This window comes from Artemia franciscana, chromosome 10, assembly GCF_032884065.1.
Source record: "Artemia franciscana chromosome 10, ASM3288406v1, whole genome shotgun sequence".
In the NCBI taxonomy this organism is placed as follows: domain Eukaryota; kingdom Metazoa; phylum Arthropoda; class Branchiopoda; order Anostraca; family Artemiidae; genus Artemia; species Artemia franciscana.
This window is the reverse complement of record NC_088872.1, coordinates 20710794-20728314: the sequence shown is the minus strand read 5'-3', so window position 1 is coordinate 20728314 and position 17521 is coordinate 20710794. Positions and strand designations below refer to the sequence as shown.

Below are 17521 nucleotides of genomic sequence, written 5' to 3'. Positions count from 1 at the left end.
AAGCCATGAACTATTACACTTGGTATGCCCCATACTTAAGTACCAAGCATCCCTGTCAGAAATGTTTCAAATATTCTAAAAAGGTATTTTAACGTTAAACTTTAAAATTTTCCCTGGAACCCATCTGAAATTCAGTGAACCACCTTGCCAAGATGTATAGTCTATGAGAAGCAGACTCTAGGCTAAACTTTTATTTTCAAACAGAATCTCTCGAGTCTTACAAGCAGATACAGGGCCAAAGTTGGAGCTAGAAAACAGATTCACAGCCCCTGATTTGTGGTGCAGATCTATTCCTGAAAGTTTCTAGGCTTCAAAAACCATGCAACTTCATGATTTGTAGCAGGAGAGATAGAACTGGCCCAACTCTAGTAAATAATTCTTTTCTGGGGCAATAGAAAGCAATCCCTTCTCACATATGTTGATCATGATATTTGTGTATTGTACACCAATGCCTATCACTCATGTACAGTAGGATGGAGCTTATTTCAAAAATTTTGGAAATATTATTTTCTTACCCCTCTAAGTTGTTCCATATCACATGAAAACATTGTAGAAAAAGTTTGAGCCATTTATAATAATGTTTAGGGGTAGCTCAAGTACCTCAAAGATTAAGAAAAAAGAAAAAAAAAGGATTTCGATTAAAAATTTTAAAAATTAAAAATTTTGGAAATATTATTTTCTTACCCCCCTAAGTTGTTCCATATCACATGAAAACATTGTAGAAAAAGTTTGAGCCATTTATAATAATGTTTAGGGGTAGCTCAAGTACCTCAAAGATTAAGAAAAAAGAAAAAAAAAGAAGGATTTCGATCAACTTGTATTTTGCTTTAAAAAAATATAAACAAAATTGTTTAGTTCCTATTTATGGTTGACCTGAGAGAGTCTGCTTCCTGCGGTCGGGATAAACTCTGCGGTGTTCATTGACAACTTGCAGCAGAAATTGCAGCTGCGACTCATCTTGGGTTATAAAACTGCTGTACTCTTGAATGAGTGCCACTCCTCGCTCAGCGTGGTCATTGACGACTTTGAGTGACCTCACGGTTTCTGACGCTAGCTTGTAGTCGTGTCTATCTTCCCACAAGTCTGGATCAACTGTGAGAAATCCATCCGGAAGATCCATCATTTGAAAAAGTTTTGCTGACTTTGCTGTAACAAAATGTTCCAGGTTTTTATTCTTGGCTGAATCAAGATCAATGGTGATACGCTTGGTATGTTCCTGTTCCTGGTCGTCTTCACTCTGCATGGCACTCACCATCAGTCTCTTCGTCGACGAACTGACGCGACTGTCGAAGAAAGCCAAGCCAACGAGTTCGGGTGACAAATACCACAAGTTACCGGAAAACTTGTTTGATGTGGCCTTTGAGATTGCCAAATGGATGGACGAGTACTTGAGCAGCGACTTCAGCAGTAGTAGGTCACTGTACGGAGCACCTGAGGCTAAAGGTGCAGAGATCCAGGCTTTCAGGTACACACGTACTGCAAACACACACACGTCATGCAAACCTCTTTCTTCTGTGAGAGTCAGTCTAAACTGAGCCTTGAACATCCAGATCTTTAAACTGTATATCACTTTGCTCATCCATCTGGCATGGTGCATCGCTCCGGGTGACATGAATCGTACTCCTCTCGCAGGAGTAGCACCAAGAAAGATGAGCACAAGTTCCAGGAATTCCTTGTAATCATCCCTCGGCTGGCCCTGTTCAAGGTGCTTGTTAGCAAAATCGATGGTACTTTGTTTGATGTCATCCACTAGACGCGCCACATCATCAGCTGCAATTCCTGTTTCATATTTATCTGTATCTATGAATCTCCAATAGTCCTGGAAGCGTTTGAAGAGTGGAGCCTCAGGAGAAGATGTCGATCCCATGCACACTCGAAACACAGCACCAATGACGAGCTCCATAATATGATGTCTACAAGCCAGTGACAAGAGTTCCTTACCTAGCTTCTGCTCCAACAGAACACAAGCACCAGAGATCCTGCCAGTGTTTGAGCTTGTAGTATCGAAACACATGGCTCGGATGTTGCCGGGTATGCCACAGTCTTCAATAGCTCCGAAGACAGCAGAAGCCTGAGCCTCGCCTGTTCCGGATGGAAGCTTGGCTACTGTGAGTAGCTGTAAAACTTCTTTTCCGGAAACCAAAACAGGCAGACGATCAACCTTCTCTTTTCCAATGAGGTCAGGGATCAGTTTGCCGTCCCAGTGGACAACGAGGGGAACATCACTCTGAAACTTGGCTCTGATGCTTGCAGAACTGTGAATTCGATGTTTTGCTCTGAGTCGGCGAACTGAATCTCTATTTAGAGCTAGTTGGTCAATAGTCATTCCTAAGCTTTTGGCAGTTTCTGCTATGACAAAAACAGCCTTGCGGTCTGATACTTTAGTACGATCAAGAGCTGCTGCTAGTTCAGGTGTAACTACAGCTTTTCGGCCCCTCTTTCTTTTTTGAGTTCTGCTTCCTCCAACAGCCCCCTCACTGTCAACGTCTTCTGCTGCGCTGATCTCTCAACCAGATGTGGTAAGTTCGGCTGTGGAAGCCTCTATCTGTTGTATGTTCTCTGTTTGCTGTCGTCTTTTAAGTGTTTGCTGCTCTCTCTCAGACACCCTTTTCTCCTTGCAAGCTTGTGTTTCATCTACGCCAACCATTGACCCCCGTCTCCCTTTTTCTCGCTGGGCTAACAAGAAATCTTTGTCTTCTTGTATTGACATCGTGTTCAGGGCATCGGCGTGAGCGATGTCAAAAAGATCCTCGAGCCTAGATACGAAGGCCGCCTCTCTCGCCTGTTGAGTTGATGACTTTCGTGCTTTGTTCTTCTTGAGAAGACGCCATTCTTCAAATGCCTGCTCAAGCTTGGTTTGACAGTTTTGATGATCTCTCATTGGAATTCGAGCTTTCCGCCAAAACTTTGCTAGTTCGGTTACAGCAGCAGCCGACGAGTGCCTAATGGTCTCATTCAGTTCAAGGTGGAGATGAAGGAAGAACCCAAGAGCCATTCGCAATGAAGGCAGCTTGCTACCTCTTAATTCAGACACAGAGCTACCAATGAGATATAACTCCGTTTGAGATCTAGTTGCATTTGCTAACATTTTCAGTCTCAATTGGGTCTGAAATAAAAAGAAAACAGAATTTATAATCATGAACTTAGGTAGGGTGAATTTTTTTTAGAAAAAAGAGCAAAAATTGTTCAGCTCATTGCTTCTCCAACAAAAGAATAGGCTCAGTTACATTCAAATTCGTCAAACAACGCTCAGTAGTCATTAACGTTATAGAAATCTACTGTCTTGAGACAAGTTAATACACAATTAGCTTATTATTGTAAAAAAAACAACACTGATAACAAAACAGAACTGATACAATATCGCCTCGAGCAAAAAACTACACCAGACTGAGTCTTGGTGTCCGAGACTCTAGTAAGCGCAACCGGTCAAAAGCAAACAGGTCTGAACACGTTCATCTCTGAAGGATGGAAATTTTGCATTGCCAGCTAAATTATGTCTGGTTCGGCTGCCAGTTGTCAATGAACACCGCAGAGCTTATCCCGATAGCAGGAAACAGACTCTATCCGGTCAACCATAAATAGGAACTAAACAATTTTGTTTATGTGTTTTTAAGCAAAATACAAGTTGCTCGAAATCCTTCTTTTTTACTTTTTCCTTCTTTTTTACTTTTTTTCTTAATCTTTGAGGTACTTGAGCTACCCCTAAACATTATTATAAATGGCTCAAACTTTTTCTACAATGTTTTCAGGTGATATGGAACAACTTAGGGGGGTAAGAAAATAATATTTCCAAAATTTTTAAAATAAGCTCCACCCTAATGTACAGTACTCAACGAATTCTACTTTGAAGAGTTAGACTCACCTTATAAGATCATTATTTCTGAATTATGCACTCAGATAAACCTATTTGCAGATCAACAGCCTCTGAACAATTACTAGATGGCATAAAATGCTGCTTTTGGTGGATGAATTGCTATGTACATACATAGCCTACTCCTTGAAAGTTATAAATTTTCAATGAACCAGTTAGAAATACACAAGTGTCTGGCACTAGGTGAAAAATTAACTGCTTATTGTGTTTCCTAAAGATTTGTCATCACACTACAGTTAACCATGACCAAAGAATTTTGAGAGGTATAACTTATTTAGTGTAACTGCTCTACAAAACTGCTATAGCTAGGTTAACTTCTCAAATACTGATTAGATACTACATTCTGCAATTACAAGTACGCATTTCTATGAATACACTCTCCTTCAAGAGTCCAACAAACTATTTCTACATAAGCAAATTGTTGAGCTCACATGCAAATGGCAGAAAAACAATTATCACTTTTGAATCTATTAATGTCAAAGAACCAACAATATAAGAGGTTTAAGAGTGACAGTGTCATATTATTAAGCAAACTGAATTTATGTCCAGATTTAAGGACAAAAGTTCTATGAGGTATGATTATTCAATTACAAACTGTGGATGTTATAAATTTTGCTCTAAAAGGAATTTGTCACTTCTACAGTCTTTTTCAGACAAAAAATTTTGTTTTGAGAACTGATGACAAAATAAAGGAGTTCTTTTCAATAAAGTCCTTAAATCAGTTTATAATAACCATGTAATTTGATCATAACTTTTGGATCCAATAGTGAAATTGTTATTCTAAGAGTCTAGCTTCAATTCATCTGGTAAAGGTAAAGGTAAAGGATACGGCATTAGACTTTACAGTCCCTACCGGCGGTGCTGATCTCCGTTTCTTGGCCCTTAAGCCAGGAAGTGCAATGGGGGGTTGGGGGCCAGCCATCCTGTGCTTTCACACACCCTTCCTGTTTACCTTCCCCAGATTTCTCCAGGTACCCATTTAGAGCTGGGTCGACTCTGGCTAAGCTTACAGAGTCACGCCACTGACCCCCGTCCCAACTGAAGAATTGGGTACACTGGGATTCGAACCCGCGTCCTCTCAGACAAAGGATCCCGAATCCAGCGCACCAACCAACTCGGCCAGGACGGCTAAAATATTCCGTTGCACCGTGTGGGATTGAACCTGAGAACCTCCAACTTGTAGGCCCAGTCACTTCCACTACACTGGCCCAACGGTTACTTATTTGCTCAATTAATCTCTCAATATTGGAACTTGTTCAAAATCTTGAAAAAAAAGTCATTAAACCAATATGAAAGAAAGGCCCCAGTCCTTTTTTAATTCCAGTCTGAAATAAACTTAAGTCTGTTCTGACCAGTGCTACAACAAGTACTCCAAATTTTTACTCAAGTATCAAATATTAAGTACTTTCCAAATGCTTACTTAAGTATCAAGTACTTGCCAAAATTTTACTTAAGTAGTACTTCAAGTACTACTTTAAGTACTTATTCTATATATTTTCACACAGCTTATATATATATATATATATATATATATATATTATATATTATATTATATATATATATATATATATATATATATATATATATATATATATATATATATATATATATATATATATATATATATATATATATATATATATATATATATATATATATATATATATATATATATATATATATATATATATATATATATATATATATATATATATATATATATATATATATATATATATACTAGCTATATATATATATATATATATATATATATATATATATATATATATATATATAGCTAGTATATATATATTTACACTGAATTTACATTATTAATTTACTATATATTTACACGCAATTTACACTGAATTAAATGAAAAACTCAACTTTTTCTTAGCACTTAAAGCCCTCTCCCCAAACCTCAATTAAGCTAGGGTCTTCATCTCCAAACATCATATGTCTTATGGTTTTTGGCATCTTTGGCATAATTTTCATTGAGATCCATTACTTCATTCACAAGTTAAACTGAGTTAAACAAAAAAGTCAACTTTTTCAGCACTTAAAGCCCCCTCCCCCTCGACCTAATTAAGTTAGGGCCTCTGTCCCAGAACTCAATACTTATCATACTATTAGGCATCTATATTCAATTTTCATCGAAATTCGTCTCTCCATTTGCAAGTTACACTGAATTAAATGAAAAACTCAATTTTTTTTAAACTTAAAGCCCCTCCCCATCGCACTAATTAAGTTCAATTTTAACCCAAATAGTTCAATTTTAATCCAAATCCAACCAGTGGTTCTCCCGCTATACTCGATTGCAAAGACTGGCAGATGGATCTCCAAACCTATCTTGATGGATTTTTTCCACCATCCAAATAGGTGATGATGCCTGGATGATGATATACTATCCTTTCCTTTTTTGGGATCCAAAGAGCCAACATGGCTCCCTAAGACGTTGCAAAACTTGTCCGTCCGTCTGTGCAATTGAGTATAGCAGGAGAACCGCCAGCCAGATTTTTGATGAAAATTGAACCATAGGTGCCAAGGACACATAAGATGAAGACCCTAGCTCAAATAGAACAATAGGGAAGGGGCTTTACCTGCTAAAGAAAAGTTTTTCGTTTAATTCAGAGTAACTTGCGACTGGAGTGATGGATCTGAATGAAAATTGAACCAAAGAGGCCTAAGACCATGACATGTATCAAGTCTTAGGATGAAGACCCTAGCTCAAATATAACAAGGGGGAGTGGTTTTAATCGCTGAAAAAATTTAAGTTTTCTTTTTAATTTAGTATAACTTGCAAATGGAGAAATGGATCTGAATGAAAGCTAGACCAAAGATGCCTAGGATCAGGGCTCATATCAGGTTCTCGTATCACAAACCCTATCTCAAATAGGGCGATGGGGAGGGGATTTCAAGTTTTAAGAAATTTGAGTTTTCCTTTAATTTAGTAGGGCCTATAACTTATGAATGGAGTGACAAATCTGAAGTCGGATTTGTCTGAATACCTGAATTTGCTGGAATGAATTTGACAAAATACCCCTGCATTGGATCCAGCTAGAATTCCACTAACTTGTTTATTGCAGACAACATTTGGATGGGAAAAGATTCATAGCTTTCTGTAGTCTTACCAATAATATAGTCCTGAAGATGATGAAATGGTAGAAATCTGGATAATTTGACAAGATGATAAAACTATGTCAGAAATATAAGCCCAAATGGACTACAGTATGCAACATTTAGCACAAAACAAAGGATGTTAGCTCACTGTCGACCAGTGAACTGTGAAATAATTTAAATTTTTGTATTACCATATATAACTTTTAAACAAAATTAAACCAAGTGATAATCATACTATAATTTTTTTCATCATAAACAAATACCTTATTTCACATCCAAAGATACGACATGGAGCTATATCTGAGTTTACTCTAAATCCAAAGGCGATGTTTTTTTGTACATTGCCAAAGCACACACACACAAAATTTTTGTGTCAAAGGTAAAGTATTTGAAAAACAAGTACATTATCAGTATCTTAAGTAATAAGTATTTCGTAATCTTACTTAAGTATTAAGTAATAAGTACACCCTAGAGGTTTTACTTATGTACAAGTAATGGAAAATTTTACTTAAGTAGTACTTCAAGTAAAAGTACTTCAGGTAAGTGACAGCACTGGTTCTGACCCACCTGAGAACTGACTTAGTCCATTTCTGATATAAGTCAGAACTGACTTAGGTCCTTTCTGACCTTAGGTATTTTCTGAATTTATGAGAAGGCTTGTCACTAATCCTATTCACCTTTTTTCCAATAAACCCCCCCCCCTCAATTGGCACCATTAGATTGGAAACTATCTCAATGAAAGATCACAAGCTATGCACTTTGGAATTCACAAGTTATTGATTCCAGAAATTTTAAGTAGTTTTCAGAAATTTTAGACACCCTTACTTTTGGCTATCTTGGAAAGGGGTTAGGTTAGGGAAATGAAACTATCAGTAATGAATCCTGGGCCAAAAACATACTCAAGCAAGGTATTGCCAAGCTACTATGTTAACTTACTTCTAATTTCTAAGTCTAGAAAATTTGCCTATGTGATCTATACCTATAGGAATTTTGACAAAACAAAACTATACCTCAATTTTCAGTTTCTTTTTCTCTGGTTATAGTTTTGAAAAAGAAAATCCTGTTATTTGAGCAGAATAATAAGCCATATCAATGTTTTTTTTTCTAAATTTAGGAACTGTATCTGCAGTTATTTGAAACTACATAAACTATAGCCAAAAACATGTTTTTGTACTTCATTTAAGCAGAAGATTCATTTTGCAAAGCTTCACTTTTATCCTAAAACACAAATACTTTCAAAGGTCATCCAAAGTCAGTGTCCTCAAGAGGGAGGCGTGGAGGTAGGTAGGGATACTTAAAAATACCTCCCCAGGACCTATATTAGTCTATAGATCCATAACTGAAAGTTTCATTTTACTAACCTAACCTCTTTCTAAGATAGTAAAAAGTAGCTGGTCTAGAATTTTATCCTGCCCAGCCTTCTGCTTATCAACCCTAACCAGTGAATCTAGAGAATTCCTAGAAGATCTGTTGACAAACCAGTAACCACAACGAATGTTACCACTTCTACTTAAGCTGTGTTGCTACACTTTGAAACTCTATAATTAGTCAAGCCATTCAAATTCAAACCCTGGAGTCATTCAAGTGACATATAGACAGGACTGGGAACAGAAATCATGTCTTCACTGGGATACCATAGAATTCCAGGGATTTCCCTTTTAAAATGGGGATTTTGGATGTCTTTAAGGGGCAAACTTTTTTTTATTTAGGGATTTTTACAATTCTTCAGGATTTTTTAAGGAATTTATAGCATTTTGGCCCAAAAAATCTTCTTCCAATGCAAAAATTAAAAAAGGGAGGGAAGTAGTATTCTGCCCCAATTTTCCAGAAACCTAATATTCTGAATGTGCCATAAAGGGAGTTAAAGATCTTTTGTGCAGTCAATTCCAAAGTGCATTATGTTTGAATGCTTCCCTATGATAGACAGAGCCTTCTAGGAGACAACAACAACAACTAGATTGACCTAGAAGTCAAGAGAAAAGGGGTTGGAAATTCCTTTAACACTACTTATCATTTGGAGAAAACCTGATAAACGTTTAGACTAAGGACACCTGCTGTCAAGAGTGGAGCAGTACTGCTCGGGTAAACGAGAAGTTAAAGGAGGACTATATGAATTCAACAAATGTATTTCAACTAAGTATGAATGACTGAAGTGTTTACCTTTCCCTTGAAAGTATTTATTTGGGTCCAAGTGAACAGAACTCTCTCTTGGCACTAAAATCAGATCATGGTGTGCCCTATTATATGGCTGAAAAGATCCTTGAGTTGCACAATCTTTTTGCATTGAAGCTGTGCATCAGATCCAAACTCAATTTCATTTCAATGATGATATTTATAAATATACTGAAATGGTTAGCCCTGTATCAGCTCAGTCATTACAGTCTAGTTCTATCCAGCCCTTTGTTTGAAAGAATGGGAAAGTATCATGGGATGATACACTTTTTCCAACATTTTATTCCAGTAAAAATCATGATAATGGAAAGACAGACAGGGCTTAAAAAAGAAACATTACATGGAATTCTGAAAGCAAAATACAGCATGATGCAGATGCAATAAAGCTGTCCATACATTCATGTAAACAAGAAGCTAATGCTGCACATGAAAAGAGTCAAGGCTTCAGCTAGCAATGGACAAAAGATAAAGGTGTTGAATCTGATTTAGACCAAAAATAATTTTAATTAATTTTTGTTTGTCAATATAACAAGATTCTGAAGCAAATAATGGATTATTCACATGGGTGTGACAAGCAGAGTGGTATAATAGCCCAAATTCCCAAAAATAACAATATAAAATAAATATTTATCAATTTTAACCACCATATCCACTAACATACTAACACAACCAAATAAGCACTCTGATTGGCCATGCATAGCAGAAAACAGAAATTAAAATCTATATCTCTTACTCATCTTGCTATATCCTATATGCCTTGCTGCACTTTACTACACAAATGTGAACAATTCCTAAGAATTTTTTAACTTTTCATTTTTTCTGTATTGCTAAAAGTACATCTTAAGCAGCTTTTAACCCTTAAAATTCAATTTTCAGCCATATTTTGACATATCTGTGAACAGATAGCATTTTCTTTTTCTCAAGCATTGTTATTGACATAAGCAAAACTCAATATGAAAACAAGTCAAACAAAAATAATGCTTGAAAAACAACTGGTTGGATATCATTAATGCCAATTCATACAAAACCAGGGGTATTGCAAAAATAGTAATAGAGATGGAAAAATAATAAATATCTTTCAGCCTATGGTCCAGAATCTGAAATCTGGCACCAGAATCTATAAATCAAAACCAAACTTACTAGTTGATATGTACAAAGCTTAGTTTTAACCATGAAAAGAAGCTATTTTGGTATAAGTAAAGGCCTTGAGCTGCAAAATAAGTTGTCTTGGACAAATACTATTAAAAGTCAGCATAAAAAGGCTTTACTAGTGATTTGGAAAGAAGTCAGAAAACAGGAAAATCTATAAGGATTTCAGTAGGGTAAAAAAAAGGTATCCAAATGAGTAAAATTGTGCAAAACTAAAACCCTCACACCAAGGAGGAATTGAGAAGAACTGTGCATACCACTGAATAGCTAAAAATCTAAGCTATGCATCAATATAGTTATGGTCAATTTTTGCACATCATATTATTGACTTACAAATAAAGTGAACATACCAATTGATCCCTTTTCTATGTTCTTTATAAATATAATTATTGCTTCTATTGCAAATTCAAATTTCAGTACTTTTTTAAGTTCTTGAAAATGACCAAATATGGGGTATAAAAAGGCTTAAAACATTGGTCTCAAACTTACTGTTTCATTATAAATCCATTTTTTTATGTTCTATGATCCACAAGCACTGATTTTCCATGATTAAGTTAAACAAATAAATTTTATTTTGCCATTTATGCTATTTCCTCCTTCATTGACACCAAATTTTCTACTAAAGTAGCCTATGTATTTTCAGTTGTTTTTTTTTCTTAGAAAATAATACTACATTTTCTCAGCACCAAATTATTTATAGTTGGATTAGGTCAAAAAGTGCTTAAATTTGAATTTCCAATAGAGGCAATTATTATATTTGTAAAGAATATAAAACAGTATGTCTCAAGTGGTATGTTCACAATATTTGTAAGTCAATAATATGAACTGCAAAAAACTTACCATGGTTATTATTTAAATTATTTAGGATCAAACATTTGAATTACTAATTATACTATTTTGGTGCATATATCCTTTTATTGTTTTAGTTTCCTGCACATATTGACAGTCTGATTCTAATAATTTTAATTTTATTGCTATTGATTCTATATATCACAAATATTAAATATAATTTTTCTCTCCAATTGCTTGTCAAAAGAGACCAAATTTTTAAATTCTGCTGACAAATTCACAAAGAAGGCAGGGCTCTTGTTACTACTCTCACATTGTGTCATGATGTGGGACTAGTAGCCAAAGATAAGAGTGGTCCAAAAACCCATCTCTACTTTTCTGGAATGCCAAATAAAAGTGGTCTTTTACTCTAATCAAAATGAGGATTTCTAGGGATTTCCCACTAGCCTTTCAGGGATTTAAAAACAATTGGTCAAAACACTGCTAAAGTCCTCAACTAGGCTAAACTTTAAAGTCAATACTGGCAGGAATTCCACAAGAATCCACCCTTATATTGCTGAATTATGGAATTTAGGGTAAGATATTTGAAAAAAAGAATGAAATAAACAATCTAATGATATGGTACAGTTCTTATTATATTAAGATGTTTCCTTCTGCTAAGCTGCCCAACTAGAATGTTTCTGGATGCAATTGCAATAACAGCAATTATTATAGGCAAATTGGAAAGAAAATTAAATGGAGATAACCTAATAATGGTTGCCTAAGTCTAGCTGTCTTTTTTTATGATCAGACTCCTGCTCTAACTATATTAAATCTTTTTCAACAATAGTAAAGCTACCAAACAAATAGCCAGTCACTAGCATAGTACTTGAATTGAGGATAAACTTACAAAATCTTTACCCCCTTCTAGTCTAAACTCTAAGGACACAAGATAGCCTGTAGTTGAGTTCCTTAAGCAATCAAACGTTTTCTTAAGAAGAGAGAAAAAAGCTACCATCTCTGTTTTTTATATTATTTATCAAACAGTTCATGGTACCGAACTGTAGTAAGGAGCGACCCGGCCCAATAGTAGCCAGAACCCAAGAAAACGGTATTTTGATACCAAGGGTTACATCAAAATAATTGCATTTTTATACTGATTTTAAATATATAAGTTTCATCAAGTTTAGTCTTACCCATCAAAAGCTACGAGCCTGAGAAAATTTGCCTTATTTTAGAAAATAGAAGGAAACACCCCTTACAAGTCATAGAATCTTAAAAAAATCACATCATCAGATTTAGCACATCAGAGAACCCTACTGTAGAAACTTCAAGCTCCTATCTACAAAAATTTGGAATTTTGAGTTTTTTGCAAGAAGACAGATCACGGATGCGTCTCTATTTGTTTGTTATTTTTTGTTGTTGTTTTTTTCCCCCATGGGTGATCGTACCGACCCAGTGGTCCTAGAATGTCGCGAGAGGGCTCATTCTAATAGAATTTAGAAGTTCTAGTGCCCTTTTTAAGTGACCAAAAAATTGGATGGCACCTAGGCCCCCTCCCACGCTAATGTTTCCCAAAAGTCACCGGATCAAAATTTTGAGATAGCCATTTGATTCACCATAGTCAAAAAACCTAATAACTATGTCTTTGGGGATGACTTACTCCCCCAGAGTCACCGTGGGAGGGGCTGCAAGTTATAAACTTTGACCTGTATTTACATGTAGTAATGGTTATTGGGAAGTTTACAGACGTTTTCAGGGAGATCTTTTGGTTTGGGTAGGGGGGAGTTTTAGGGGGGCCTACGTGGGAGGATCTTTCCATGGAGGAACTTGTCGTGGGGGAAGAAAATTTCAATGAAGGCGAAAGGAGTTTTTAGCATTATTTAAAAAAAACAATGAAAAAATAAATATGAAAAGTTCCTTCAACTGAAAGTAAGGAGCAGCATTAAAACTTGAAACAAACAGAAATTGTTACGCATATGAGGGGTTTACCTCCTCGTAATACCTCGCTCTTTACGCTAAAGTATTTCTAGTAATTTCAACTACTTATTCTACGGCCTTTGTGATTCGTGGGTCATTCTTAAGGAATTGGGACGGAATTTAAGCTTTAGTGTAAAGAGTGAGGTATTGACGAGGGGGTGAACCCCCTTATATACACAATAAAAATCTACGAATATAGAAGCTCGTTACGTAGGTTAGTTCGTTAGTTATGTATATTTTTTACTAATGGAAACGTTCGTAAGAAAATAAAGTTCTAGTTACCTTTTTAAGTAATCAAAAATCAGAGGGCGACTAGGTCTCCTCCGTCGCTTCCTTTTTTCTCGAAATCTTCCGATAAAACTATGATAAAGCCATTTAGCCGAAAGAAAAAATTAATATGCAAATTTGATTTTTAATTATTTATTAAAATAAATTTGATTTTGGAGAGCCAAAATCAAAACATGCATTAATTAAAAAAAAGTTCAGAAACTACATAAAACTGCAATTAAGGAGTGACATTACAACTTAAAACGAACAGAAATTATTCCGTATATAAAAGGGGTTGAACCATCCTCAACGCCTCGTTCTTTACGCTAAAGTTTTTTATTGTTTTAAAAAGTAAAGTTGTGAGAAAGAGTCAAACTTTAGCGCAAAGAATGAGGCTTTGAGGAGGGTTCAACCCCTTTTACATACGGAATAATTTCTGTTCAGTTGAAGTTTTAATATCACTCCTTACTTGCAGGTAGAAAAAAGCTTTTTTTTTCATTTAGTTTAAACTAAAGAGCAATATTAAGAGAAAGTTTTTCAATGCATCAGTTTAAAAAGCATCTTTCTTTGAAAAACAGAGTGTTTACAGCAATTGCTACTGAACACTTTTTTCTATTGGTAGTTGAAAAAGTGTTGGTTCTTTTTCTCGGTGATGTCGAGTCGGAATAGATAGGTGCTAAGGGTGGAACCCCAGAAGGTACGAATATATCTGCTCCACTTTCTCTTGTTGTCAGCAATTATCCCCCTTCTTGATGATCTGTTTAAATACATTGATGATCTCCGAGCATTTCTTAAGTGTTTTTTTTGGAGACTTCACTGGCTATGATAAAGTTTGAACCATTTTTTTGACGACTTTAAAATGCAGTGCACAACAACCAGAGGCCTGTTTCAGTGTTAAAACAAATTCTAAAATCCCAATCTGGATTGTAAATTTGCCGCTACACTTACAATAGATATGGAAATTTATGAGCAAACCAGAGGCAGGGCTTTGTAACGTTCAAAGAGTTACTTCATGCTTTGGTGAAATTTTTGAAAGACCGAGGGGAATTTGATTCCTGAGCTAGAAGATCTGATTTTGTTATTCGTGTAGATATTATCAAAAAGCATAATATCCTTAGCTTGCAGCTTTAAACATAGATAAAGACATTGGCGGAACCATTTTTGATCTGGTATCGTTCACAAAAAGTTGGAGCCGTGGGAAAAAGTCTTACTGAGACTAAATACAAACACTTGCTCTGTTTAAAGTGGACCCTTGGCAAACAGGAACCTTCACAGTCTAACAACAAAGAAAATGTTGGGATTCTTTCAGACTTGAAACCCCTTCCCACCCTCCTCGGTCTGAATTACTTCAAGCGTTAGGCTTGAAAAGGTAAGATTATCATTCTTCAGGCATTATTTAACTTGAACGCAATCAATGTGGGGTGGAGGTTGGCAGTAACGAGTGTTCGCTGTCAATAGAAAACGAAATTTTAAAAGTCAGAATTTTCATTGTATGCAACTCAAATGATTTATTTAGTTAATAATTTGTCTAACGTTGCAAAGTGCCAGTTTCTGGCATTGTCACTTTCAAAACACCTGTTTTTCAAAAACGGGGAAGATATGCTATCAAGCATAAGTCATGACGATAGTCAATCAGCTTAGAACTGTTGAAAGAATGTTTATAGAGCTTCCTATTGCCAGAGCCCACACTGGCCCACTGCATAACATACATAATTTGCGAATAATGAGTGGTAATTAAAAACAGTTTGTGCTATACAAGTATTGGTTGAAGCATATTTAATAGCTCATCAAAAGCTATTAGGGTGGATACCAGCACACTTTTTATGAGGGAGGGGTACTTCAGGCATCAAAATTGTATTTTTAGGCTCATGTTCTCTAGCTTTCTGTGAGAAGTGCATCAAAGAAATTTGACGGGTACAGAGAAGAATGTGAATTTAAGCTATTTATAAGTGAGCAATAATTGTCTATGTATTTAAGTATTTATTTTTTCTTAAAAACGGTTCCAAGCTTTTTCAGGAAAATTTGTATTCATGGACTTGCTGGCCTATAAAACCGATCTGTGTTGGTCAGAACTTTGGGAAAATTCATTAAGACCCTTAATTTTTAAAGCCGAGGAATCAAAAGAACAGCAAGGAAACAGGCTTGAGGCTGATAGAGAAAGAAAGAACAGAAAGCGTGCCGAGGAATCAAAAGAACAGCAAGGAAACAGGCTTGAGGCTGATAGAGAAAAAAAGAACAGAAAGCGTGCCGAGGAACTACCAGAGCAACGCGGAAGCAGACTTGCTGCTAAAAGAGAAAGTGAAAAAAGAAGGCGTGCCGAGGAATTACAAGAACAGCAAGAAATCAGGCTTGCTGCTGATAGAGAAAGTAAGAAAAGAAAGCGTGCCGAGGAATCACAAGAACAGCAAGAAATCAGGCTTGCTGCTGATAGAGAAAGTAAGAAAAGAAAGCGTGCCGAGGAATCAGAGCAACCTGAAAGTTATCGCCTGGCATTCAGGTACAACCCAGTCGATGATTATAGCTTGAGTAGATGTGTTCAAATCGGGACAATGTCTAAAATTTGTCCCTATTGCAAGGCCTTGAAATTCAATGGTGAAACAATGGGAATGTGTTGCGCCTCAGGAAAAGTTAAACTTCCTCTATTGGCTGCACCACCAGAGCCATTGAAGACGAATGAATGCTTGCCTGAAAAATTCTAATTTATGGGCACACGTAAAAATATTAAAATTAACTACAAATATGCGTGTCCGATTGCAAAACGATGACTCTGGTCAAACATTTTCAGATCAATTGCTGACAATTGGAAACGGAAAGCTCCCAGTAGACTCAATTTCAGGACGTATACAACTACCTGCTGATTTCTGTAATTTAGTGACGTCCAAAAATGAATTGATTGAAAAAGTATTTCCGAATATTCTAAAAAATTATAAAAATAATAAATGGCTAAGTGAAAGAGCGATTCTCGCACCCAAAAATATAGACGTCCATGAAATCAACAATATTGTTTTGACCAAGATTCGAGACCAGGCAGTCCTTTACAAGTCAGTCGACACAGTTTTGGAACCAAATGAAGCGGTTAATTATCCATCTGAATTTTTAAATTCCATACATCTTTCAGGGTTTCCACCACACGTGCTACAACTAAAAATAGGCGTACCAATAATACTTTTAAGAAATATAAACCCACCAAAGCTTTGCAATGGCACCCGACTTGCCGTAAAAAAACAATGGAAAACCTAATAGAGGCCACAATCTTGACAGGGCCTTATGAGGGTGAGGCTGTTCTTATTCCTCGCATTCCCATGATTCCAACGGATCTGCTTTTTCAATTTAAAAGATTGCAATTCCCAATTCGATTAGTATTTGCAATCACCATTAACAAAGCTCAAGGTCAATCATTAGAAAAATGTGGTATAGATCTTAATACTGATTGTTTTTCCCATGGACAATTGTACGTTGCATGTTCGAGGGTCGGTAAACCTGACAATGTATTTATATGCAGCGACAATTGGACAGCGAAGAATGTTGTATATTCGCAAGTTTTACGCAGTTAATTTGTATTGTATCTATCTATCTATCTATCTATATAAAAACGAGTTGTGTGGATGCATGTTTGTTTGTTTGTAAAAAGAGCGTTTGCATATGACGTCATTATTAGTACATACGGCTTTGTATATGCACAGACAATGGGAAAGCCAAGAATGTTGTTTATTCGCAATTTTTACGTAGTTTGGAACACATATATAAATCTATCTATATTCACAGGTGGGACACAGGGACACAACTACAATGGCGCATAACTAATATGGCGCGTAACGACTTACGCGCGCGGGGGGGCTTGGGGGGGCGCGAAGCGCCCCACCAACTAGGTGTTGGGGTGGCGCGAAGCGCCACCCCAACAGCTAGTATGAGATATACGGCATTACACAGATGACCTAGCTAAGTATAAAATACCAAGTGTAATTAGTCTATTCGCAAAAGGCGTTTCAAGGAGTTTCGTAATGCATAGAGTAAGTAGAGCAAGTAAAGAGAGTAAGTACAATACCTAGAGGACAAATGAAGAACTTATACCATCAAACTTGATAAGAAAAATCCGATCTGACCGGATCTTACCAATCCGAGGAGCTAAGATAAAGGATGTTGAAAAAAAAATCTAAGGTAAAGATCAACAAAAGTAAAGAACAAATAAATATA

At 36.1% G+C, this 17521-nt stretch overlaps 1 protein-coding gene across 2 annotated transcripts in view; it reads right to left on the bottom strand.

Moving 5' to 3' along the window:
- Positions 1–12127, bottom strand: part of LOC136031900 (eukaryotic translation initiation factor 4E-like) — a 33831-nt gene extending 21704 nt beyond the window's left edge. Inside the window, exon 1 of one of the 2 annotated variants that reach the window (XM_065711887.1) lies at positions 11991–12127. In XM_065711887.1, coding sequence (XP_065567959.1) covers positions 11991–12098 — 108 coding nt within the window. In that variant the 5' untranslated portion in view covers positions 12099–12127. The remainder of the gene's footprint in view (positions 1–11990) is intronic. The other variant, XM_065711888.1, reaches the window with a different exon arrangement.
- Positions 12128–17521: the final 5394 nt, after the last annotated feature.